This window comes from Muscardinus avellanarius (assembly GCF_963383645.1).
Source record: "Muscardinus avellanarius genome assembly, chromosome: 11".
Lineage (NCBI taxonomy): Eukaryota > Metazoa > Chordata > Mammalia > Rodentia > Gliridae > Muscardinus > Muscardinus avellanarius.
In genome coordinates this window covers 77,291,857-77,318,369 of record NC_137797.1, presented here as the reverse complement: position 1 = coordinate 77,318,369, position 26,513 = coordinate 77,291,857, and the positions used below count along the sequence as shown (strand labels likewise).

Below are 26,513 nucleotides of genomic sequence, written 5' to 3'. Positions count from 1 at the left end.
GCACCAATAAAAAATGCACAGTATAGAAATAAATGCACAGCATGGCGCTGTTAAGTCCAAGCACATACATGTACATACATACAAACACATACACACATATACAGCCAGATAGAACTGAAATTCTAAAAAAATTACATATTAATTGGGAAGGGGTTGAGTTTAATCATGACTTTTTAAAATGTTGAGGAGTATTGAGTTATTTTTAGATTTTGATATTTTAAGAAAGCAGAGTAAAATTTCTGAGTCAATTTCCCAGTGAATAGAAATAAAATAATATCCAAACAAATGCAAATTAAAACTCAGCCTGTTTGAAGAAGGCAAAACTGAAGGTAGAAAGAAAAGTCAACAATAGTATTAAATGAAGGGGTAGAAATAGAGTATATTAGCAAGGTCAATTAATATAACTTTTCTGTTAAAAGGCAAAGATTGTCACATTAGCTGAAGACATACTCAGCTATTATGCTATGGAGACAGAGACCACATTGGGACAAAGAACAAATGCATTGCTGGGACTTAGCTCATAACTTGTTAGCTATTCAAATCTTGGTTTGTCCACCAAATAGTCTTATCAGCTTCAGAGACAAGGCGGATCTACATCCCAGGGCTCTGCCGTGTTATCTGCCACTATTTGTTTTTCGTCTCACTTCTGTGCTTTCCGAAGCCAAGTGTGTTCTGTGTACCTGTTGTCCCAGTACTAGGGAGAGTGAGACTGAAGGATGACAGGTTTGAAGTCAGCTGTAGCAGTTTAGCAAGGCTCTTAGCAACTTATTGAGATTCTGTTTTCAGGTAACAAATTAAACAGGGCTGGGGGTTTAGCTTAGAGGAAGAATGCCTCTGGATTCAATCCACAGTACTTAAAAAAATTATATCCTGTTTCAAAAATTGAAAATAAGATAGGGCTTAGGGCTAACTTCCTATTTCAGAAGTACTATGGCCTCTCCTTTCCGTGCCACTAAAGCCGCCGCCAGCATGGTGAACGTCCCTCAAACCCGCCGGACATTCTGCAAGAAGTGTGGCAAACACCAGCCCCACAAGGTGACCCAGTACAAGAAGGGCGAGGACTCTCTATATGGGCAGGGAAAGCAGCGGTATAACCCGAAGCAGAGTGGCTATGGTGGGCAGGCGAAGCTGATTTTCCGGAAAAAGGCCAAAACTACGAAGAAGATTATGTTGAGGCTTGAGTGTGTTGAGCTCAACTGCAGATCAAAGAGGTACAAGTATTTTGAACTGGGAGGAGACAAGAAGAGAAAGGGCCAAGTGATCCAGTTCTAAGCTTCATCTTTTGTTGAGAAGACAATAAAGTTATTGTTATGACCACTTGGAAAAAAAAAAGAAGTACTATGTTTTTGGGTTCATAATCAGTACCAATAAATAAGTAATGGAAATATAAGAAGATAAAAGTTTTAAGGGTATAGCCTGAAGGTAGAATGTCCTTGGATTTGATCTTAATACCAAAAACAAAACAAACGACAAGAACAAGCAAAAACCAGGTATGGCCTCATCTTTATCACAAAGCAGAATGTGGCTCCTTTTGTTTTTTGGGTGTCAGTCCATTTGCCTATTTACTGTTAGCGCTGGCTACCCTACGATTTTTCAAATAATCCCTTTTCTGTCAATAAAGGAGAACATCTTTGCATTGAATACTTTTGGGGCTTCAAATATCTCTGGCTTCTACTGGTTTGAGGGACTCATATAATTATAAAAGGCTTACCCAGTATTTCTAATCCCAATACTTGGGAGTCCGAGACAGGAAGATCACAGGTTCTCTGCCAGCCTCAGCAACTTAGTGATGGCCCCCCCACCCCCAACTTAGTGAGACTCTGTTTCAAAGTAAAAAATAAAATAGGGCTGGGGACATAACTCAGAGGTAGAAAGCCCCTGAATTTAGTTCCCAGTAACAAAACAAACCAAAAACCCAAACAAAAACATAATCAATGGGAGATAGCGCATCATGGTCCCAGCTGCCACTCAAAGAGTTATTATTAGAATTCTGCCTAGCACCTGCTATTTTCAGAATCATACCTAAAACATAGAGAAACAGAAAATTTTGAAGTAAAATACTGGAAAACATAAAAAAAAACCAACAATCTAAAATAAAGTTGATGATTAGCCTGGCGTGGTGGCGCACGCTTGTAATCCCCGTGCTTGGGAGGCTGAGACAGGAAGATCGCGCAGGTTCAAAGCCAGCCTCAGCTACTTAGTGAGGCTCTAAGCAACTTGGAGTGAGACGCTGTTTCCAAATAAAATATAAAATATAGGGCTGGTAGTATAGCCCGGAGGTAGAAAGCCTCTGGGTTCCACCCCCAGTACCACAAAAAAATAATAAAAAAATAAATAAATAAAACAAAGTTGATGAACTTTCATTGATACCTAGCAAAATAGACCTGGGAGGGGGATAATTTTAGGATTAAAGAGGGTTAACATATATAGAAGGTATAACACTTTTAAACTCATCTGTACTCTAACATACATTCAAAATTTATAAAAAATAAATTGATGAAATGATTTGATCATTAATAAATATACCACCATAATGCTTATAGTAAAAGGAAAAAACTTTGAAAATTAATGAAGTTAGCAGAATTTTACATTAAGAATTTAGGAAAAAAAGTGAACAGTGGAATCAGCCAAAAATAGTAGGAAGATAGCGAATATATGAAGAAAATTAATATGATGAATATTAAGTTGCTGTGGAATTAAAGTTTGCTTTTTGAAAATCTCATAAAACTGACATATTTATATGTCAAAAATTAATCTTAATATTTATAAGACTAGTCAAGATTAAAATAAAAATATATAATTCATGTAAAGAATAAAAAATAAATTATCTATAGATATGTAGCAGAGTTCAAATATGTAACCATTTGATTCAACATAGATAAATCTATAAAAATAATTTTGAATGTAAAAAGTGCAGGAAAATTATGTATTTGTTTAATTATAAATATACCAAAGATATATAATAAACAATGTATTTTATTCATTCCACAGCCAGATGGAGTAAAAGTATAGTGAAAAGCAAAGAAATAGGATGGTTGACATAACAGTTTGTTTTTAGACTTGTCATTTACTGACAATAGGATCATCAACCCATTTGAGCTTCTTTCTTTATATTGTCCCACAGTTTTAGATTTGTCACCCAATAAAGAGAGCTGAACCATTCTGATGAATGACATTTGTACAAGCATTATGACAAGGAACCTAGTGGTGCTGGGCCTGGAAAATGAGCCAATGCCTTTGGCATTCTCATTAGGTCCATCATGTGTTAAGCACTCCATTTAAAATCCTGGAATGCCTGGAATCAAAATTATGAATAAGACATGGTTAACCTGGACAACCATTGGTGGGAGGGGGGAAGGGAAAACGGGGGCAGGGGGAAGAGGGCACCAAATATAGTTTAAATGTATATTATTTATGTTCAATAAAAATTGTTAAAAAAAATAAAATCCCAAAAAAAAAAGTACTCCTTGGTGGATGCACCTCCTTTTCTTAGTCTTCATCCTCCTCCTTGTCCTCCTTCTCCTCTTCTTTATTTAGGTGCTGGGATTAAACTCAGATGCATTCTACTTCCAAGCTACATTCCCACCCTTTTCTACTTTTTGTTTTTGAAACAGGGTCTTACTAGGTTACTGGGAGTCTCGTTAAGTTACTGAGGCTGCTCCTGAGCCTGTCTCAGCCTCCCAAGTACTGGAATTGTATATTTATCCTTACAATCACATTCCTAAAAATATTTTTATTTTTCTTCCTATTGGCCATCCATCCAGTTACAAAGCCATCACATCATGATATATTTTATAAATTACTTTTTCTAGGAATAATCAGTTATCTGTGTTAATAAAACAGGGAAGGTAACCAAATATGGTGGCACACACTTATAATCCCAGGGCATGGGAGGCTGAGACAGGAGGAGTGCAAGTTCGCAGCCAGCCTCAGGTAATTAGGCCCTCTGCAATTTAGTGAGACCCTGTTTCAAAATAAAGAATGAAAAATAGGGCTGGGGATGCAGCTTGGAGATAGTATGCCCCCAGGTTAAATCCTAATTAAAGAGAGGAGGTATACATACTGAAAGCTACTTGATCTTTCAGAAGAAAAAAAATAAACACCCAACCATATAATCTTGGGCTACTACTGTTTTATAATTTGGCCAGTCATGAGATATACCATGTCAAAAAATAGTGTAAATATTTTGTTTATTTTTCTGCTGGCTTCTTGCTCAGCAAACCAGTAATCATCTCATGTTTTCTTATTTATTCTAAATTATAATTTATTGTGGTAGAAAACAAATTGCACTGGGGCACATCATATTTATTTTGTATTTGTTAACACACTATTCAAAACTCTGCAGAACTTGCCTGGGAAGATACTTTTTGATTGTGTGTATTTTTGTATTCAAGTGATTCAGGTGTCTTTCTCTAAATGATTCTATATTCTGTGACATGCCCAATTTCCTTAGTTAATAATAAAACCATCCATGACTCATTGTAAATCAGTAGGGATCCAGCAATAAGGGGCAATACATCACAAAAGCATTGCAGGCTATCATTGGAGATAATAAGCAAGTGCATTAATATTCATGCCTTACGAACCCCTGGTTGTGCTACTGAAAAGCTATAGAATACATTCCAGGTTTAATGTTCACCAGTAGATGTTTGCCAGCGATTTTCAGATACTTCATGTAGCAATTCATTCAAACCTTCACTAGGAAATTTTTCTCCATGGTTTCCATTTACTTAATTGCATACTTAGCTAATGTTCCTCAGCGAGTATGTATAATCCTTTCTGGCTAGACCTCAGGTCTCTCTCTGTTTCAGCTGGAAGTGCTATTGTGTAAGACAGAACATTTATGTATATCTGAGTTTGTGGTGTGGTAGGAGTAGGGAGATCATCAAAAAGGGGGGAAACACATGCATTGCCCCTTATTATACAACTTGTGAAGGAAAATTGGTGATGGTGATAAGGCCCTTGTCTTGTGCAGTACAATATTTGTGTTGGGTCCTAGAAACACAATTTAGACTTTGTTTTCACAGAGTGAGCTAAGTGGGTTGCATAGAAAAATGATATCATGTTATAATGGATGCAAAAGTGCCATAAAAACAAGGCCACCATATAAGGATGTACAGACTGAGAACTGCACAACACTGAGGCCTTATCACCATCACCAATTTTCCTTCACAAGTTGTATAATATCACCACACTGCAAATAAGGCATACATAAATGTAATGTAATTCAGTTCAACTTTTTAAATGTGATTAATATGTGCCCTTATTTAGTTAACCTATAAATAATTCACAATAAGATAGATATAATGTGCACTTGGATAATGTGAATAATGACAGACCTAAGCTTAATAAATATTCCTCTTTGAAATTTTATTTGGTTTCTTTACTTTTCCAGGAGTCAACAAAGACTATGTATACTTCTATAGGGATCTTAGCATCACCTGTGTATTTATCAGCAGTGAAGGTTCAGGGTTAGAACAGGGATGCTCTATTATGGGTGTACTACTATCAATGTTGCCATTACTACTGCTACCTCCATCATCCCCATCAGTAGTTGTTGGAAAGACTTTACATGGGGATCAGTTAAAGTTGCTTGATGTGTGTTATCCATCATAGCCTTCTACATTTGGTCCATTTTTCTTTTCTTTTTTCACTGATTGTCTCAATTATCTGAGGTGGATAAGAAAATTTTTAAAAACACTGTATATGATAACACTTATACCAGAACCATTATTCAATAATAACCTTTATTAAATAATAACTATAAAAATCTCTGAAAATCATCTCTTGCTAGTGGCATATTTCACTGCAGTTTCTATGAGATGAAGACACAGCCAAACTGGAACAACATTAACACGATTATTTCTTTAAAAGATAAGATGACAGCTCCCTCTACTAAATGTTATTACACAGTACTTAGCATTCCATTCACCAAACACTTTTCATGTTTCGTTGGTATCATAATGTGCATAGTCAGATAAGCTAACAACATGTTTATATAACCACAAAAGCTGAATATAAAACAAAGCCTCTTTTCAAAATAATAATTTTGAAATATCTCAGAAAAGCTGAAATTGACTGTGTTCAATTTCTTGCAAAATCTCATATTACCCTTATTTTATTTTGAACGAAGTTGTATGTGGGAAGTCATTAACCAAAGACACTGCTAATTTGAAGCTGGCTTTGAATGCAAGTTATCTATTATATACTGTTAAGAAAAGTTGACAAGTATATCACAGATAAAATTACTTTTGGTGATATACCCTCAAAATTACCAAAAATACATGTCATTAGAGAATTTTGTTTTAAAATAGGTTTCTTTGGCAGTTAGGCAAAATAACATGGAAAGCAAGAATAAGATGATTAATCTACCTTTCCCTAAATGTTGCACAAATGACTATGGAACAAAATTCAGGCACTGGAAGTAGTGAAAAAGCTCTAGCTGGTGTCCTGTAAATGAATATTGAGTCAATTTAATTGTAGGGCCAATGTTTAGGAAAAAAACACAATGTAGAAACATTACTAAACCCTAATAAATAAAAATGAGATGTAGTATAAGAAAGCATATTATTTTATTATCCTTTTTAGATGAGAGAAGGTAATTTAAACATGATAAATAAAATAGATATATAGAGCCAAAAAGTTAGCAAAAGAAATTATTGTTATTTGTGGCACTAGGGATTGAACCCAGAAGCATTCTATAGCTGAGATACACCCTCAGGCAGGTTTTATTTTTTACTTGGAAACAGGGTCTTGCTAGTTTTCTTATATCCTCTCTAAATTTCTGAGGCTGGCTTTGAACCTGTAATCCTCCTGTCTCAGTCTCCCAAGTACTGGGATTATAGGCATGTGCTACCACAACTGGAAAAAACATATTAAATATATATTAAGTTGTATAATATACCATATAGACTATATCATATATAATAAATAGAAGAAGGTGGGAGAGTAGGAGAATATAGGAAAAGAAAGCAGAAATAAAACTCATGCTAATATGTTATTTCTCAAAGATAATATAAAGATGCTAAATAAAATAAATATATAAGATATTCAAAAGGTAGAAGGGAAAATACATAGGTAGAGAAAGCAGAAGTATATAACTCCTGCTAATCTGTATTGTACACTCACAGATGATCAATAAGCAATTAGGGCACAAACCAAGTACTGTGTGAATATATGCAAATAAAGTTAAAAAAATAAAGTCTAACCTATGTTTCAAAGCTAAAAAAAAAACCTAGTAAAAGATGAAGAGTCTAGGTTTATGACCCATAATGGTAACTCATGCATGCAATAGTACATCAGGTATGTGAGCTTGCTATATTATTTAATCTCAGTTTTCTCCCCCTTAAGTCATGAAAATAGTGATTTATTTTATAAAAGTTGCTTTGACAATCCACAAGAAAAGTAAGCCCCTAAGAGCTTAAACCATGAAGCTCTATAGCAAATGTAAAGTCTGTCCATCATCACTGCTATTTTCATGTCGTCCTTGTTGCTACAACATCATTCAAGCCGACTCACAGAGGAACAAAGATTTCACTTAGGTGTCTGTAGAGATAAATTGTTTTTACAAGAGTTTACTGACTTTAAACAGCAAAATACAGTTTCTTGCTAGATTGCACACCATCCATCCCCTAAAAGAGCTGATATTCTACTGAGAAGGACTAACAAAGCATGATGTGATAAGTGCCATAATTAAATTCCCAGTTCTGTGCAGTCCTAGTAATAGAGAGGAAAGGGAAAGGGAATAATTGTGAGATTCAAACGGTGAAACAAATTTCTCCTAGCATACAAAGTCCTGAAATTTCACATTCTAATATCTCCCTTTGGGAGTAGCATTGGCAGGTTTTGTGTTGTATTTATGCTACACAGCAACCTTTTTGCATCATCTTGAGCCTCCCTCTCTTGCATCTTTTCCCACAAAGATTGTCCTTGACCAACACCAGAAATGAATTTTATTTCTCTAATGCAAAAAGTAATTGGATTTTCCTTTATTGAATGCATCCATTTAATGACTATCTCTGCAGCTGCCAATTTAGCTGCAAGTGACCTGACATTGATCTGATGATATGACTTAAAATAAAGATTTGGAGGTGGGGTGAGAAAGATCAGCTGCTTGCCACCCGAAAGAATGTTTCTTGGCCTCGTCTTGCCATTTTTCTGAGAATATGCTTTATCTTTGATGTTATTTTCACAAAACATGCTGCTGTAATTATTGTTCATACAGCAGCAGATTGTCTTTTCTAGAAATATGATAAATATTTCCCAGAAAATGCCTTGCAGAAAACATTGAAAATACAATAAAATCAACCCAGTAATACTTTTGTTCCTTAAAAATATTTGTTGTCAGGCAGACACTCAGGAATAAATATCACTGAACAGAATTCATTCTTTTATAAATCTTTTCAGACATGAAATATTTATTTAGTATTTATTTACTTAACCTTGAAGTTTTGTTAAAATATTTAACACAAGGATTGTTATCTAAGAAGGTTATGGAAGAACAGTGACTGAAATTATTATATTTGAAAGAATAGCAATTTTTCCCTCCAAGGAAGTAATAAGACTTTTATGCCCCAAAATATATGATTTAAGTTTCTACTTCATCTTTACCTTTTAGTAACAATATATATTTTTTCTAGTAATGATACATTCACTTAGGTCATGGTTAATTTTTATTCTATTTTCCATTTTATCACTTGGGTAAATATCACAAGGTGTTTTTTTTTGAAGAAAATACAATCCATGGGCATTAGTTTCCTTGAGAAATAAAATTCTATAATTCAAAAGGATCAAGAAGAAAATTTATTTATTTATTCTCATCTGTTTATGAAGAATTATCAGTGAATTAGTACCTTTAAAAATAAGTAAAACCAAGTTTATTTCCTTTGTAAATTTGTTTATTTATTTATTTATTTATTTATTCATTCATTTTTTGGTGACACTGGGGGTGGAACACAATGGCATTTTTCAAGCTACACCCCTGTCCTATTATTGAGTCTTTTTTATTTTTTAAAACCGGCTCTTACTGAGTTACGAAGGGAGTAGCTGAAGCTACCACAGTTCTCTGGTATCCGCCTCTCGAATGCTGTGATTACAAGCCTGTGTCACCACGCCCGGTTGCCTTTGTAAATTCTTAATATGAGTTGCAGTCCCACTTTCCAAAGTGATTGATAGTTAAAGGATATTAACTGCGAGTTTATATTAAAACAACTTAAGATTGTTGCAAATTTTCAAATTTGATAGTGACACTATATCACATAAAATTATTGTAGGCACAAGTAAGGCAGAGCTGACATTCATCTGCAATGTTGCTCAATGAAGGGCAGTGAGCTAACTTAAGTTCTCATCAACCAAGATTATCTTGGGAACTCTGTTCCCAGAAATGATGTTGAGACTGAATATAAATAAGAATTAAGTTGAAGTCTTTTCTGGAAACTGAACTCCATATCCACTCTTCTGATTGCATCTTGGGTGAGTATGGTCATTGGTATGCCAGTGAATACTTCTGGAGACCATTTTTTGTATTCTGTGTGGCACTATGAGATGGGCTTGCTTGTTGAAATAGATTGAAGAGTATTGGGGTTAGCTCTTCTATAAGGTTTTATACAATTCACTGGGGAAACCATCTGGTCCTGGGCTTTTCTTTGATGGTAGGCTCTTTATTGCTGCTTTAATCTCTTTGATTGTTATTGGTTGTTTTAAGTATTCTATATCTTCTTGACTCAGTTTAGGAAGGTTGTATTTTTCAGTTTAGAAAGTTGTCAATTTCCTCCATATTTTCCATTTTGTTGGAGTATAGTTTTTCAAAGGCGTTTCTGATAATCCTCTGGATTTCTACACTGTCAGTAGTAATATCTTCTTTTTCATCTCTTATCTTCATAATTTGGGTTGATGGTTTTTTTTTAGTTAGGTTGGCTAGTGGTTTATCTATCTTGTTAATTTTTTTTTGAGAAATCAGCTTTTGGTTTTGTTGATTTTTCTGTATTTTTTTAAATTCTCTACTTCATTAATTTCTGCTCTGATTTTAATAATTTCCTGTCTTCTACTGGCTTTGGGGTTAGATTGTTCCTGTTTTTCAAGGGCTTTGAGGTCTGTTATTAGGTTATTTGATGATTTTCTGTTTTCCTTATGTGAGCACTCAGTGCTATAAATTTTCCTTTTAATACTGCCTTCAAAGTGTCCCAGAGGTTTGATATGTTGTATCTTTATTTTCATTTGTTTCTAGAAATTTCTTGATTTCACCTCTTACATCTTCTATGACCCATTCTTCATTCAGAAGTGTGGTGTTCAGCCTCCACATATTCATGTGATTTCTTTGGGTCTTTTTATAGTTGATTTCTAATGTCATTCCATTATGGTCTGATAAGAAACAGGGAAGTATGACACATTTTTTGAGTTTTCTAGTTCTCACTTAGTGGCCCATGATGTGATTGATTTTGGAGAAGGTTTCATGAGCAACTGAGAAAAAATATGTACTCCTCTGTAGTTGAGTGACCAGGTAGGGTTCATTCCAGGGATGCAAGGCTGGTTCAACATATAAAAACCAATCCACGTAATTCATCATATAAACAGAACCAAAGACAAAAATCACATGATCATTTCATAGATGCTGAAAAAGAATTTAATAAAATCCAACACGCATTTATAATAAAAGCACTGCAAAGAATCAGAATAGAAGAAACATATCTCAACATCATAAAGGCAATCTACAATAAGCCCACAGCCAACATTATATTAAATGGGGAAAAACTTCAAGAATTCCCCCCTAAAAACAGGAACAAGACAAGGATGTTCATTATCACCACTTCTCTTCAATATAGTACTTGAGACTCTAGCCAGAGCAATAAAGGCAAGAAAAGGAAATCAAAGGAGTACAAATAGGGAAAGAAGAACTCAGACTTTCACTATTTGCAGATGACATGATACTAGATTGAGAAAACCCAACAAACTCAACCAAAAGGCTTATAGAACTGATCAACAAATTCAGCAAAGTGTCTGGATACAAAATCAATCTTAACTATCAGAAGCTTTTCTCTACACCATCCTTAAATCCACTGAAAAAGAAATTCAGAAAACACTTCCACTCAGGATCACCCACAAAAAATAAAATACTTAGGAATAAACTTAACCAAGGAGGTAAAAGATCTCTACAAAGAAAATTATTAAAAAATTGAAAACAGAATTCGAAGAAGATCTTAGGAGATGGAAAGTTCTTCTATGTTCAGGGATAGATGGAATAATATCATTAAAATGGCCATCCTTCCAAAAGTGATTGACAGATTCAACACACTGCCCATTAAAATGCCAAGATCATTCCTCACAGACATGAAAAAAATCAGTCCTTAAATTTATTTGGAATAACAAAAAGGCCAGAATAGCCAAAGTTGTTTTCAGCAACAAAAACCATGAAGGAGAAATCACAATACCTGACTTTAAACTATACTACAAAGCCATTGTAATAAAAACAGCATAATACTAGCACAAAAACAAATACTTAGACCAACAGAGCACAATAGAAGACCCAGAAACAAGTCCACACACTTTCAGCCAATTGATTTTTGACAAAGAGGCCAAAAACATACACTGGCACAGATAAACACTTTCTCAACAAGACCCCAAAGGCACAACAAACTAAAATGAAAATCAATACATGGGATTGCACGAAACTGAAGAGCTTCTGTTTAGCAAAGGAAACTGTCCAGAACCTCAATCAAGAGCCAATAGAATGGGAAAATGTTTCTTTCACCTACCCCTCTGAAAGAGGACTAATATCTAGAATATACAGAGAACTCAAGAAACTCAACACCAAAATCAAATCATCCAATCAAAAAATGGGTAAACAAATTAAATAGACACTTCACAAAAGAAAAAAATCAGTGGCCAATAAATGCATGAAAAAATGTTCAACATCATTGGCAATCAGAGAGATGCAAATCAAAACTACCCTGAGATTTCACCTAACTTCAACTAGAATGGCAATCATTTATTTTTTTAATTAATTTATTTATTTTTTAAATTGATGCATTGTAGTCATATATCAATCACATTAGAATACAAGACTTGAGAGGATATACAAGCACACATCATCCAATTAGCCCTCCTCCAGCCCCCATCCCATTCCCTCCCCCTCCCTCCATCCCACGCTTCTTTGGTGATTTACTTTGATACATTTGTTTATGTACCTCCTGCATTTTAAAGAGGCTCCATCCTCCAGTATTACATACCCTCTGATTGGTCACATTAGTTGCTTCACTATAGGGCCCTTTCTATAGCTCAACCTCTTCCTGTTGCCCCTTTCCTCCTAGTTATTGCTGATTAAGAGAAGCGTATGATTTATATTTTCTGCGATATTTCTCTGTGCATGCTGCATTGCAAATACCGATCCCACTCTTGATGGCCCCAGTAGTGGCCTGGCTACTCAGTAAACTGATCCAGACCTCTCTGGCTCAAGCAGCGGCCTTGCCTCATGGGAGGCCCCAGTTCTGGTCTCGCTGGCCCCTGAACCGGTCTAACCCCTAAGCTGGCTTCGGCCCCAGCCTTGGAGGCCGCAGGAGTGGCTTTGCCTCACGGCAGGCTCCAATGCCGGCTTCAATGGCCCCAGCACCGGCCTAACCCCTCGGCAGGTTCCATTCCCGGCCTAGTAGGCCCCAGCACTGGCCTCGCCTCACAACAGGCTCTGATGCCGGCCTCGCTGGCCCCAGCAACGGTCTATCCCTTCGGCAGGCTGTTATCCTGGCCTAGGAGGCCCCAGTACCGACCTTGCCTCACGGCAGGCTCCGATGCCAGCCTCGCTGGCCCCAGGACCAGCCTAACCCCTCGGCAGGCTCCGATCCCGGCCTCGGAGGCCCCAGCATCGGCCTTGCCTTATGGCAGGCTCCAATGCCAGCCTCGCTGGCCCCAGCACCGGCCTAACCCCTCGGCAGGCTCCGATCCTGGCCTCAGAGGCCCCAGCACTGACCATGCCTCACAGCAAGCTGCGATGCCAGCCTCGCTGCACTGACCATGCCTCACAGCAAGCTGCGATGCCAGCCTCGCTGGCCCCAGCACCAGCCTAACCCCTCAGCAGGCTCCGATCCTGGCCTCGGAGGCCCCAGTACAGGCCTTGCCTCATGGCAGGCTCCGATGCCGGCCTCACTGGCTCCAGCACTGGCCTAACCCCTCGGCAGGCTCTTATCCTGGCCTCGGAGGCCCAGGTATCGGCCTTGCCTCACGGCAGGCTCTGATGCCGGCCTTGCTGGCCCCAGCACCGGCTTAACCCTTCGGCAGGCTCTTATCCTGGCCTCGGAGGAACCAGTACCGGCCTTGCTTCCAGGCAGGCTCTGATGCCGGCCTCGCTGGCCCCAGCACCGGCCTAACCCCTTGGCAGGCTCCGATCCCGGCCTTGGAGGCCCCAGCACTGGTCATGCCTCATGGCAGGCTCCGATGCCGGCCTCGCTGGCCCCAGCACCGGCCTAACCCCTCGGCAGGCTCTTATCCCAGCCTCGGAGGCCCCAGCACCGGCCTTGCCTTATGGCAGGCTCCAATGCTGGCCTCGCTGGCCCCAGCACTGGCCTAAACCCTCGGCAGGCTCCGATCCTGGCCTCAGAGGCCCCAGCACCGACCATGCCTCACGGCAGGTTGCGATGCCGGCCTCACTGGCCCCAGCACTGGCCTAACCCCTTGGTAGGCTCTTATCCTGCCCTTGGAGGCCCCAGTATCGGCCCTGCCTCACAGCAGGCTCTGATGCCGGCCTTGCTGGCCCCTGCACCAGCCTAACCCCTCAGCAGGCTCTTATCCTGGACTCGGAGGCCCCAGGACCGGCCATGCCTCATGGCAGGCTGTGATGCCAGCCTCACTGGCTCCAGCACCGGCCTAACCCCTTGGCAGGCTCTTATCCTGGCTTCGGAGGCTCCAGTATCGGCCTTGCCTCACAGCAGGCTCTGATGCCGGCCTTGCTGGCCCCAGCACCGGCCTAAACATTCAGCAGGCTCTTATCCTGGTCTTGGAGGAACCAGTACCAGCCTTGCCTCAAGGCAGGCTCTGATGCCGGCCTCGCTGGCCCCAGCACCGGCCTAACCCCTTGGCAGGCTCCGATCCCGGCCTTGGAGGCCCCAGCACTGGTCATGCCTCATGGCAGGCTCTTATCCCGGCCTCGCTGGCCCCAGCACCGGCCTAACCCCTCGGCAGGCTCTTATCCTGGCCTTGGAGGCCGCAGCACCAGTCATGCCTCACAGCAGGCTGCGATGCCGGCCTCACTGGCTCCAGCACCAGCCTAAACCCTTGGCAGGCTCCGATACCGGACTTGGAGGCCCCAGCACTGGTCATGCCTCATGGCAGGCTCCAATGCCGGCCTCGCTGGCCCCAGCACTGGCCTAACCCCTCGGCAGGCTCTTATCCCGGCCTCGGAGGCCCCAGTACCGGCCTTGCCTCAAGGCAGGCTCCGATCCCGGCCTCGGAGGCCCCAGCACCAGCCTTACCTTATGGCAGGCTCCGATGCCGGCCTCGCTGGCCCCAGCACCGGCCTAACCCCTCGGCAGGCTCCGATCCTGGCCTCAGAGGCCCCAGCACCGACCATGCCTCACGGCAGGGTGCAGTGCCGGCCTCACTGGCCCCAGCACCAGCCTAACCCCTCGGCAGGCTCCGATCCTGGCCTCAGAGGCCCCAGTACCAGCCTTGCCTCACAGCAGGCTCCGATGTTGACCTCATTGGCCCCAGCTCCGTTCTAACCTTTCAGCAGGTTCTAATCCCGGCCTCGGAGGCCCCAGTACCGTCCTTGCCTCATGGCAGGCTCCGGTGCCGGCCTCGCTGGCCCCAGCACCAGCCTAACCCCTCAGCAGGCTCTTATCCTTGCCTCAGAGGCCCCAGTACTGGCCTTGCCTCATGGCAGGCTCTGGTGCCGGCCTCGCTGGCCCCAGTACCGTCCTTGCCTCATGGCAGGCTCTGGTGCCGGCCTCGCTGGCCCCAGTACCGTCCTTGCCTCATGGCAGGCTCCAGTGCCAGCCTCACTGGCCCCAGCACCGGCCTAACCCCTCGGCAGGCTCTTATCCTGGCCTCAGAGGCCCCAGAACCGGCTTTGCCTCACGGTAGGCTGCGATGCCGACCTCACTGGCCCCAGCACCGGCCTAACCCCTCAGCAGGCTCTTATCCTGGCCTCGGAGGCCCCAGCACCGGCCTTGCCTCATGGCATGCTCCGATGCTGACCTCGCTGGCCCCAGCACCAGCCTAACCCCTCGGCAGGCTCTTATCCCGGCCTCGGACGCCCCAGTACCGGCCTTGCCTCATGGCAGGCTCCGATGGAATGGCAATCATTTAAAAGACAAACAACAACAAATTCTGGTGAGAATGTAGAGAAGTGGGAACTCTAAAACATTGTTGGTAGGATTGCAAATTAGTGCAACCATTTTGGAAAACAGTATAGAGAATCCTCAGAAGAATGGGAACAAACCTACCATTTGATCTAGCAATACCACTTTTGGGTATCTACCCAAAAGAAAGGAAACCAAACTACCAAACTAATGCATGCATATTCATGCTCATAGCTGCACAATTCACCATTGCCAAATTATGGAACCAGCCAAGATGTCCATCAGCAGATGAATGAATTACGAAACTATGTGATATGTACACAAATTTTACTTAGCCATTAAAAATAATTCAATTACATCATTTACAGGGAAATGGATGGAACTGGAGGAAATTATGTAAAGTGAGATTAGTCAGTCACAAAAAATAAGAAATTGAATGCTTTCTCTAATATGCATTAGCTAGGGAGAAATGGGTAACAGGAGAGGAGCTCTAGATGCAGGAGATCCTATAGAGGAAGGCAACCTAACTGAGGGGATGGGAGGAGGGAAGAGGAAAACTCTCTAAAGATCATGATGTACTTAAACATCAAAGCCAAGCATGGGTAGTAGGGATGGGAAGGGAATGGGGTAGGGATTGCGTAAGGGTTAATTGGGTGATGTGTACATGTATGTCTCCACAAGTCTTTTATCCCATTAAGATGTATGACTACAATGCACCAATAAAAAAAAAAAAAAACTTATCCAAGTCTTTAAGAACATCCACATTACAGCACTTGTAAGAACAATTTAGAATTCAAGTTTTGAGTCTGCAAAGTGTAAGAATAAGAAAGAAACCACACACAGTTTTAACCAATGAAAGATAGTATGGACAGTGACAGAAATTTTAATGGCTTATTAAATTAAAGGTTTTATCAGGAATCTTTAAGATTTTTACTTTCTTTTCAGAAGTGACTTAACTAATTTGTTCTCACATATAATCTAATAAAATATTTTAATAATATTAGAACAGACATTATACAAAAAAAGGGACTATGGTACTGTTACCAGGTGATAGGCTCCTGGGTTCTTGTCTTCCCGATAGAAAGGTTTCAGTCAAGAGACATAGGATAAGCATAAAGGATGTATTTTGGAAAGTGTACAGGCTGTCCCAAGGGACAAGGTGGCCTGAGGTTTGCAAGTGGCAAGCTTTTATTTTTGGTTTTGAAACCTCTCTCCTCATATATTATGTATCTAGGGTGGTTACTGCTATTTGTGCCATACAAAATTGCTTAGTGCACCTACAATGATTCTATCATATTAGAAAATGTCGCAGTAGTACTAAGCAAAACCCAAGGAGGGAGGGTCAAAACCATGATGTAAATGATATTACATTGAACCCAAGATCACCTGAAAGGTTGTTTCTCAGGTACCTCAAAGTTGGAAAGCACCTTAGGCCTGTTATTTCAGACTCCTTTTAGATTTAAGCCTGGCCCTGGAGGTGGTTTATGGTGGGGTTCTCTGTCATCTGAGGTAGAATGAGTTTTCAGCACTTCAGGTGAGTGAGTCCTATTTCCACCTCTTTATCTTCTTACTCATGTCTGCCTAGTTACACACAGTATTTTATTTTTTACATATGTTTGTTTCTAAAGAGACATTACAGTTTGAAGATGGTTTCTTATAAAAGGTAGCCTTACTGGTTATTATAAAAAACAGTCTCAGCCAGATGTGGTGGTGCAGGCTTGTAATCCCCATGCTTGGGAGGCAGAGACAGGAGGATTGTGCAGGTTCAAAGCCAGCCACACTGGCTTAAGAGACCCTGTTTTCAAATAAAAACATATATAAAATAGGTCTGGGAGTGTAGCCCTAAGGTAGAAGGGCTTCCAGGAACCCCAGTACCAACAACAACAAAAAAAACCAAATAAATAAAATTAAAAAATTAAAAAGAAAAAACAGTCTCAGTATTTGGCATGTTGAATGACCATAAATTTGCTCACTCAGTATGTAACATCAAAAAAGCTCTTAAAGTTTTTAATTAAATGAAGTATATTCTTCTAATTTTTATATCTTTGCATATTTAATATTAAAACATGTATATATTGTACCGTAGAATGTAAATTATAGGTTTATAGTCAAATCTAAATTTAAAATTTCTGAAAGTGCTAAATAAGTTCATCTTATTGCTTCAGGTCACTGATATGATGCTTCAGGACAAACCCTATCCTGACTGGGGAAAATCTGCAAGAGCTTTCTGGAAAAAAGGAAATGTTAGGATCATTTTATTCTGGTAAGAAATAATTCCATTTATTTTTCTGCCTTACCTCTTTCATTAAAGGATGCAATTTTCCTTAAATATGCAGAATTCTAGAGATGATGGTATGCTCTGTTAAAATAATTATCCTAATTATTTTGTGAATTAATTTCTACTTATTTAGTGTCACATGTTCACACTTAAAGAAGTTTTACCAATATAGTGATGCAATATTTGACCAGAAGTAAGTAGGTTTTTGATGCAGCAAAAACCAGCTGTAGTTTTCCTCAGTGAAATCTGATATATAAATCTGTCTTCTGTACACACTAAATTGTACCATATACTTGACAGAGTATGATTTTGTCCTGAAGAAGTGATAAAGAAAAGGATCCTCTTTGCAAATCAGATCTGGCTCATTGGAAGTTTTTCTTTATATGATTTCCTTTTGTGCTTCCTCAAATTCATTGTAATTAAAAAGCAACCCATGTAATTTAGAACTTTATTTTGTGGATCCACCATTTTTATGTGTATCTGATAATATTTAGATAGAAAATCTAGAAAGGTAGAGACATGAAAAAAGTCGATTTCCTCTGGCTAGGAGTACTCCCTCAGGACGATGATTCTCCCAAATAAGTGAAAAATTCTATACACTAATGTTTAGAAACATTGTAATTGATGCTAGCTTGTGCTGGAAATAGAAGAAAAATCTGGTCTTAGATTCAGTTTTTGTTTATATTATGAAAGCTACAAAAATCATAGTAAGTAAGTACTTGGAGAAAATAAACATTATGTTTTCCTTTGTGCTGTCATTTAGTGTTGCTAGAGATTTAGAACATTTGAACTCAATTCTTAGTAGATAAACAAAAGTGGATTTTCCAATAATATGAAAATGAATATGATCTTGTAGATGTTTATTCACACCTGTTTCTATGAGTCAAATGTAGCCTGTTTTATGGTGATATTTAACCTCCATATGTTTTCATATAGCTTTTTTAATACATAGAATAATTATAGCAAGTATTAATTGAGGATATGTTTTTCTTCAGGTAGGAGCCTAAGGACATGACATTCTATATAATTATTCATTTAATACTCACAACTCTATAAAGTAGGTTCTGTTATTACAAGCATAGGCCTTTGACACTATTAGTCACTATAATAGACTGCTTCTAGACAAATAAAGGATATATTGGCATAAAATTTTCCAAATGATTATATTTAATTACTCTTTAATTGTGTCAAATAAAAACGTAAGACCTAAGAATCCTTCTATACTATAGAATTCTCTACATGGATTCAAAGAATCATAATTTGAAAGGAGAGCAACTAATATCAAAAGTATTAGTGGATTATCTCTCTTTAAATAATATTCATCTTATACATATTTTGTATTTGAGGTATTCATGTAGTATCTCTCTTAGAATCGTATCCATTTTACATATATTTTATATAACTAACATAAAATATTTATATATGTATCTTTATTAGTTAATATATTTCAAAGCCAGCTCATTGGTGATAGTATCAGTTACCAAAATCATACATACATTATTTACATAGTTGAACCTTGCATATAGTAATCTGAAACCTCTGTGATTGTTGCTATTATTCTTGATCACAATTCCTCTTCTGAAGAGAAGAAATCAGGCTATATTTTCCTGAAGCATCTTCATAAATTTTTACTTGAACTTTGTTACTAAAGTCAATAGGTTATCAATATCATACAAATTGGCTTATTTTTGGACTGTGTAGTAACACACCCTCAATGGTCAATCTGCATAGTCTAAATGTTTTTAAAGTAATAATTTAATTATGTCACTTGATAATATTATATTCTTCAATGTATAACAAACTAAAAATGCACACATTATTTTGACAGGGTTTCTGTGAAAACTAGTAATAATTAATATCTTTGAGAGATTTTTTACTGTTATTATTCAGAAGTAGTATTTCAAATTATATAGAGTATAAAATAACCTGAACAATTTAAATGCCATTTTAAAATATTTTTTCTCCAATATGAATTCGCTCATGTATCTTAACATAACTGGAAGAAGTAAGGGCTTTCTCACGTTGCTTAAATATATAGCGTTTCTTTCCACTGTGAGTTCTGTTATATCTTAGAAAGGCACTGTAAACTGCAGAGGCTTTCCCACATTGCTTACATACATAGGGCTTCTCCCTAGTGTGAATTCGCTCATGTATCTGAATGTAACTCGAAGGACTAAAGACATATATAGGGTTTCCCTCCAGTGTGAATCCTTTCATATTTTCTGAGAGAACTAAGAAAAGAGCAGACCTTCCCACATTGTTTACATACATAAGGTTTCTCTCCAGTGTGAGTTCTTTCCTGTACCAAATTTTAACTGGAAGAATAAAGGTTTTCCCACATTGTTTACAAACATATGCTTTCTTTGCAGTATGTTTTGTTTCTCTTTCTTTCTTTCTTTCTTTCTTTCTTTCTTTCTTTCTTTCTTTCTTTCTTTTTTGTGGTACTGGGGTTCCTGGAAGCCCTTATACCTCTGGGCTACATTCCCAGACCTATTTTATATTTTTTATTTGGAAACAGGGTCTCTTAAGCCAGCAAGGCTGGCTTCGAACCTGCATGATCCTCATGTCTTCACCTCCCAAGCACGGGGATTACAAGCATGTGCCACCACGCCTGGCTTATTCATGTTTTTTGAAGGAGCTAGAAGCACAGAAAGCTTTCCCACATTGGTTACATATATAGGGTTTGTTTCTACTGTGAGTCTGCTCGTGTATTCGAACATAACTCAAAGAAAGAAAAATTTTCCCACATTGTTTACATTCATAAGGTCCTCTCCACTGTGAATTCTTTTATATTTTCTAAAAGAACTTTAAATCCTGAAGGCCTTACCACATTGTTTACATATATAGGGCTTCTCTTTGGTGTGAATCCTTTCATGTTCTCAAAAGCTATTCACAAAATGGAGACTTCCGGGAAGATGGCGACGGAGGAAAGCGGCACTTAAAAGTCCCGCTAACAATCCAACTCTACTACCTCAAAACCAGCGCCTTTCAGAGCCAGAAAACACCACAGCAAAGAAATAAAAACGGTAAATACAAGGGACAGAGAAAAAGGGCTGGAAAAACAAGACACCGGAAAAAAACCAGCCCGAAGTGCCACGCCCACGCGGCGTGGAGCGGCCGGAGCAGCCGGAGCGGCCAGAGCCACGGCGCGGAACGGCCGGAGCGGCCAGAGTGGCCAGACCCGCGGTACAGAGCAGCTGGAGTCGCGGTTCCGAGCAGCTGAGCAGAGCGGCCAGAGCAGCCGAGCGGAGTGGCCAGAACAGCCGGAGCAGTCAGAGCTGCAGCGCGGATTGGCTGGAGCGGCGGTGCAGAGTGGCCGGAGCCGCGGAGTGGAGCGGCTGGAGCAGCCGGAGCAGAGTGGCCAGAACAGCTGAGCGGAGCAGCCAGAGCAGCCGGAGCAGCCAGAGCCGCGTCACGGAACGGCCGGAGCGGCCGGAGTGGCCAGACCCACCGTGCAGAGCAGCCAGAGCCGCGGTGCAGAGCGGCCGGAGCAGCCAGAGCGGCCAGAACCGTGGTGCGGAGCAGCCAGAGCCGTGGCGCAGAGCGGCCGGAGCGGCGCGGCCTACATCTCCCCTAGCAACACCAGGCTCCAGAGAGGAGGGAGACTCAAAACAGAGCTCAAATCCAGAGAGGAGGTACTCTGGCCTCGCGGCCTAGGATGCAGAAGCAGCGTCTTACTGCTGGGGGCAGCGGCGAGTTCACCGGACAGCCCTAGACCAACCCACTCAACCAGCCACCAGGCGCCTGAGAGGAGGGGTGGACAGCGAGCCGAGGTGAGCAGGTGCTGAACAGCCGGGCGGCAGTCAGCAGTTTTGTTGGTGCAGGGAACATCTAAAGCTCCCAAGGGCTGGGCGCAGCACAACTGGCAAGAACTCAGAGCAGAGTTCAAAACCAGAGAAGAAATACGCCGCATCACGGCCGAGGGCATGGCAGTGGTGCCATATTGCCAGTGGCGGCAGCAGCGAATCCACCGAGTTCACTACAGCTCCATCAGCGCACTCAACAACCGTGAGTCAAATTGCGGCCCCTAGGGGAGAAATCCCAGTACTGCACTCCCAGGGACTTGCGCAGATAGTCTCCCTGGGTCGGAGATTTTAGCAGTGCAGCCCAGTGGGGGAGTGGCAGTGGCAGAGATATCATACCATAGTCACAACTCCCCACTGGAGAACGCCCAACTTGGCACCCCCCACGGTCTAAGCAGCCTTGATTGACTCCCTGGGTCTGAGACTTTGTGATACAACACAGTAAAGGAGTAGTGGTGACTGAGATACCATAGACTAGAGATCCAGAGCATCTTAAGTGAACTCGTAGTGACTCAGGGAAGAACCCAGAGAAGGCACAAACTTCCAAAATCATGGGAAAGAGAAATAACAATGGAGCAGTGAATGCCAACAACACCACAACATCAGAATCTGATAACACAGAAACCCAAAGATCTCTAGAAGATCAAATTAGGAAAATAACTTTAGAAATAATAGAGGACTTTCGAAAAGAATTTAGAGAGAGTCAAAAAGAGATAAAGGATGCAATTAATGAAATAAAGGCCTCAATTCAAAGTATAAACAACAGATTAGACCACATGGAGAATATAATCTCGCTTCTTGAAGATGATCATTCTAAAAATGAACGCATAGTTTCTAATTTAGAAAAAAAAACCCGACAGCAGGAATCTGACATTGAAGAAATATGGGCCCATTTCAAGAGAGCTAACCTAAGAATAATTGGAATAGAGGAGGGAAAAGAAGGTGAAACCAAAGGGATCAACAATCTCTTCAAGGAAGTAATAGCAGAAAATTTTCCAAACATAGAGCAAGAGGTCGATACACAGGTCCAGGAAACTTATAGAACTCCCTTTAGACAGGATCAGAGAAGAGGATCCCCACGCCACATAATTGTCAAAATGACTAATGTGGAAGCCAAGCAGAGAATCTTAAAGGCAACAAAAACAAAAGGCCATGTGACATACAGAGGCAAACCAATTAGAATCACTCCAGACTTCCCAAACCAAGTTATGAAAGCCAGAAGGGCTTGGAGTAACATATTCCAAACTCTGAAAGAAAACAACTTCCAGCCAAAAATTTCCTACCCAGCAAAAATATCCATCAAATTAGATGGGGAAATAAGAAGCTTCCATGACAAACAGCAACTGAAGGAATTTATGTCTTCAAAACCAGTGCTAGAGAAAATACTCAAGGAGATTAACTGCAAAGAGGAAATGGGTAATTCACGCCAGAACCAAAGAAACAAGAATTCCCATCCAGCAGACAACTAAGCAAAGAAGAATAAACAGTATCTCAAACAGAAATAAGATCTTAACATGTTGGGAATTAAAAATTATCTCTCTATAATCACACTGAATGTAAACGGCCTCAACTCCCCAATAAAAAGACATAAAGTGGCAAAATGGATTAAAAGCCAGAATCCATCCATCTGCTGCTTACAAGAAACACACCTCACAAGTAAAGATAGGAACAAACTCAAGGTAAAGGGCTGGAGCAAGGTAATCCATGCTAATGGTACTCGAAGACAAGCAGGAGTAGCAACTATGATATCAGACAAGTTAGACTTCAAACTCAAACTTATTAGAGGAGACAAAGAAGGTCACATTTTACTGGTAAAAGGAATAGTCCAGCAAGAGGAAATAACAATAATCAACATCTATGCCCCAAACATAGGGGCAGCTACTTTCATAAATCAAACTCTTTGTGACATGAAGCCACACATAAATCCCAACACAATAATACTGGGAGACTTCAACACACCTCTCACAATACTAGACCGATCTTCCAGACAAAGGGTCAGTAAAGATGTCTCAGAACTAAAGAACACCATTAACCAAATGGACCTTTTGGACACATATAGAATATTTCACCCAACTACAGCAGAGTTTACATTTTTCTCAGCTGCTCATGGAACCTTCTCCAAAATAGATCACATCCTGGGACACAAAATGAGCACTAGCAAATTTAAAAAATGTTACATACTTCCCTGTGTCATTTCAGACCATAATGGAATGAAACTAGAAATCAACTATAAGAAGACCCAGAGAAACAACATAAACATGTGGAGACTGAACACCACACTTCTGAATGAAGAATGGGTCATAGAAGATGTAAGAGGTGAAATCAAGAAATTTCTAGAAACAAATGAAAATAAAGAAACAACATATCAAAACCTCTGGGACACTTTGAAGGCAGTATTAAGAGGAAAATTTATAGCACTGAGTGCTCACATAAGAAAAACAGAAAATCTTCAAATAAATAGCCTTATGACACACCTCAAAGCCCTTGAAAAGCAGGAACAATTGAACCCCAAAGCCAGCAGAAGACGGGAAATTATTAAAATTAGAGCAGAAATTAACGAAATAGAGAATAAAAAAACAATACAGAAAATCAACAAAACCAAAAGCTGGTTTCTTGAAAAAATTAACAAGATTGATAAACCACTAGCCAACCTAACTAAAAAAAAGAGAGAATCAACCCAAATTATGAAGATAAGGGATGAAAAAGGAGACATTACTACTGACAGCGTAGAAATCCAGAGGATTATCAGAAACTACTTTGAAAAACTATACTCCAACAAAATGGAAAATCTGGAGGAAATCGACAACTTCCTAGATAAATACAACCTTCCTAAACTGAGTCAAGAAGATATAGAACACTTAAACCAACCAATAACAATCAAAGAGATTGAAATAGCAATAAAGAGCTTACCATCAAAGAAAAGCCCAGGACCAGATGGTTTCCCAAGTGAATTCTATAAAACCTTTATAGGAGAACTAATCCCAATACTACTCAAACTATTTCGGGAAATAGAAAAAAACGGGACTCTCCCAAATACATTCTATGAAGCCAACATCACACTAATACCCAAACCGAATAAAGACAGTTCAAGAAAGGAAAACTACAGGCCTATATCTCTGATGAACTTGGATGCAAAACTATTAAACAAAATACTAGCAACACGCATTCAAAACCATATCAAGAAAATCATTCACCATGACCAGGTAGGGTTCATCCCAGGGATGCAAGGCTGGTTCAATATACGAAAAACAATCCATGTAATTCATCATATAAACAGAATCAAAGACAAAAACCACATGATCATCTCAATAGATGCTGAAAAAGCATTTGATAAAATTCAACATCCATTTATGATAAAAACACTGCAGAGAATTGGAATAGAAGGAACATATCTCAACATTATTAAGGCAATCTACAATAAGCCCACTGCCAACATCATATTAAATGGGGAAAAACTTCAAGAATTTCCCCTAAAAACTGGAACGAGACAAGGATGTCCACTATCACCACTTCTCTTCAATATAGTACTAGAGACTCTAGCCAGAGCAATAAGGCAAGAAAAGGAAATCAAAGGAGTGCAAATAGGAAAAGAAGAACTTAAGCTTTCACTATTTGCAGATGACATGATACTATATTTAGAAAACCCAACAAACTCAACCAAAAGGCTTATAGAACTGATCAAAAAATTCAGCAAGGTATCTGGATACAAAATCAATCTTAAAAAATCAGAAGCTTTCTTGTACACCAACCATAAATCCACTGAAACAGAAATTCAGAAAACACTTCCACTCAGGATCTCCCACAAAAAAATAAAATACCTAGGAATAAACTTGACCAAGGAAGTAAAAGATCTCTACAAAGAAAATTATAAAACACTGAAAAAAGAAATTGAAGAAGATCTTAGAAGATGGAAAGACCTTCCATGTTCATGGATTGGCAGAATTAATATCATTAAAATGGCCATCCTCCCAAAAGTGATCTACAGATTTAATGCAATGCCCATTAAACTACCAAGATCATTCCTCACAGACATAGAAAAATCAGTCCTTAAATTTATCTGGAATAACAAAAAGCCCAGAATAGCCAAGGTAGTTCTCAGCAACAAAAACCACGCAGGAGGAATCACAATACCTGACTTTAAACTATACTACAAAGCCATTGTAATAAAAACAGCATGGTACTGGCAAAAGAACAGATATATAGACCAATGGAGCAGAATAGAAGACCCAGAAACAAGTCCACACACTTTCAGCCAATTGATTTTTGACAAAGGGGCCAAAAACATACACTGGAAAAAAGATAGCCTCTTCAACAAATGGTGTTGGCAAAACTGGTTAACCATATGCAGAAAATTGGATGTTAATCCCACTTTTTCACCCTGTACAAAAGTCAACTCACGATGGATCAAAGACTTGGAAATTAAACCAGAGACCTGGAAGCTCCTTGAAGAGGGCATAGGTCCAACACTACAACACATAGGCACAGACAAACATTTCCTCAACAAGACCCCAAAGGCACAACAAATTAAAAGGAGAATCAATACATGGGATTGCATGAAACTGAAGAGCTTCTGTTCAGCAAAGGAAACTATCAAGAACCTCAATCGAGAGCCAACAGAATGGGAGAAGATTTTTGCCACCTACACCACTGATAGAGAACTAATATCTAGAATATACAGAGAACTCAAGAAACTCAACACTAAGAAAACAAAGCATCCAATAACAAAATGGGCAAATGAACTAAATAGACACTTCACAAAAGAAGAAATTCAAATGGCCAACAAATGCATGAAAAAATGCTCAACATCACTGGCAATCAGAGAGATGCAAATCAAAACTACCCTGAGATTTCACCTAACTCCAACTAGAATGGCCATCATTCAAAACACAAACAACAACAGATGCTGGCGAGGATGTGGAGAAGTGGGAACTCTAAGACATTGTTGGTGGGATTGCAAATTAGTGCAACCACTTTGGAAAACAGTATGGAGAATCCTCAGAAGAATGGGAACAAATCTTCCATTTGATCCAGCAATACCACTGTTGGGTATCTACCCAAAAGAAAAGAAACCAAACTACCAAACTAATGCATGTGTATCTATGTTCATAGCTGCACAATTCACCATAGCCAAACTATGGAACCAGCCAA

At 39.7% G+C, this 26,513-nt stretch overlaps 2 protein-coding genes across 4 annotated transcripts in view; both read left to right on the top strand.

The window, feature by feature from the left end:
- TMEM117 (transmembrane protein 117) overlaps positions 1 to 26,513 on the top strand; it is a gene marked incomplete at both ends in the record, with an annotated part of 622,588 nt that overhangs the window by 361,373 nt on the left and 234,702 nt on the right. For all 3 annotated transcript variants that reach the window (XM_080706437.1, XM_080706438.1, XM_080706439.1), the window contains one exon: positions 17,450 to 17,547. In XM_080706437.1, coding sequence (XP_080562563.1) covers positions 17,450 to 17,547 — 98 coding nt within the window. The remainder of the gene's footprint in view (positions 1 to 17,449; positions 17,548 to 26,513) is intronic.
- On the top strand, positions 970 to 1,272 carry LOC308270665 (large ribosomal subunit protein eL42-like; the record flags this gene model as incomplete). Its single annotated transcript, XM_080706693.1, has 1 exon — positions 970 to 1,272. One exon carries the CDS (start codon positions 970 to 972, stop codon positions 1,270 to 1,272), a length of 303 nt encoding a protein of 100 aa, XP_080562819.1.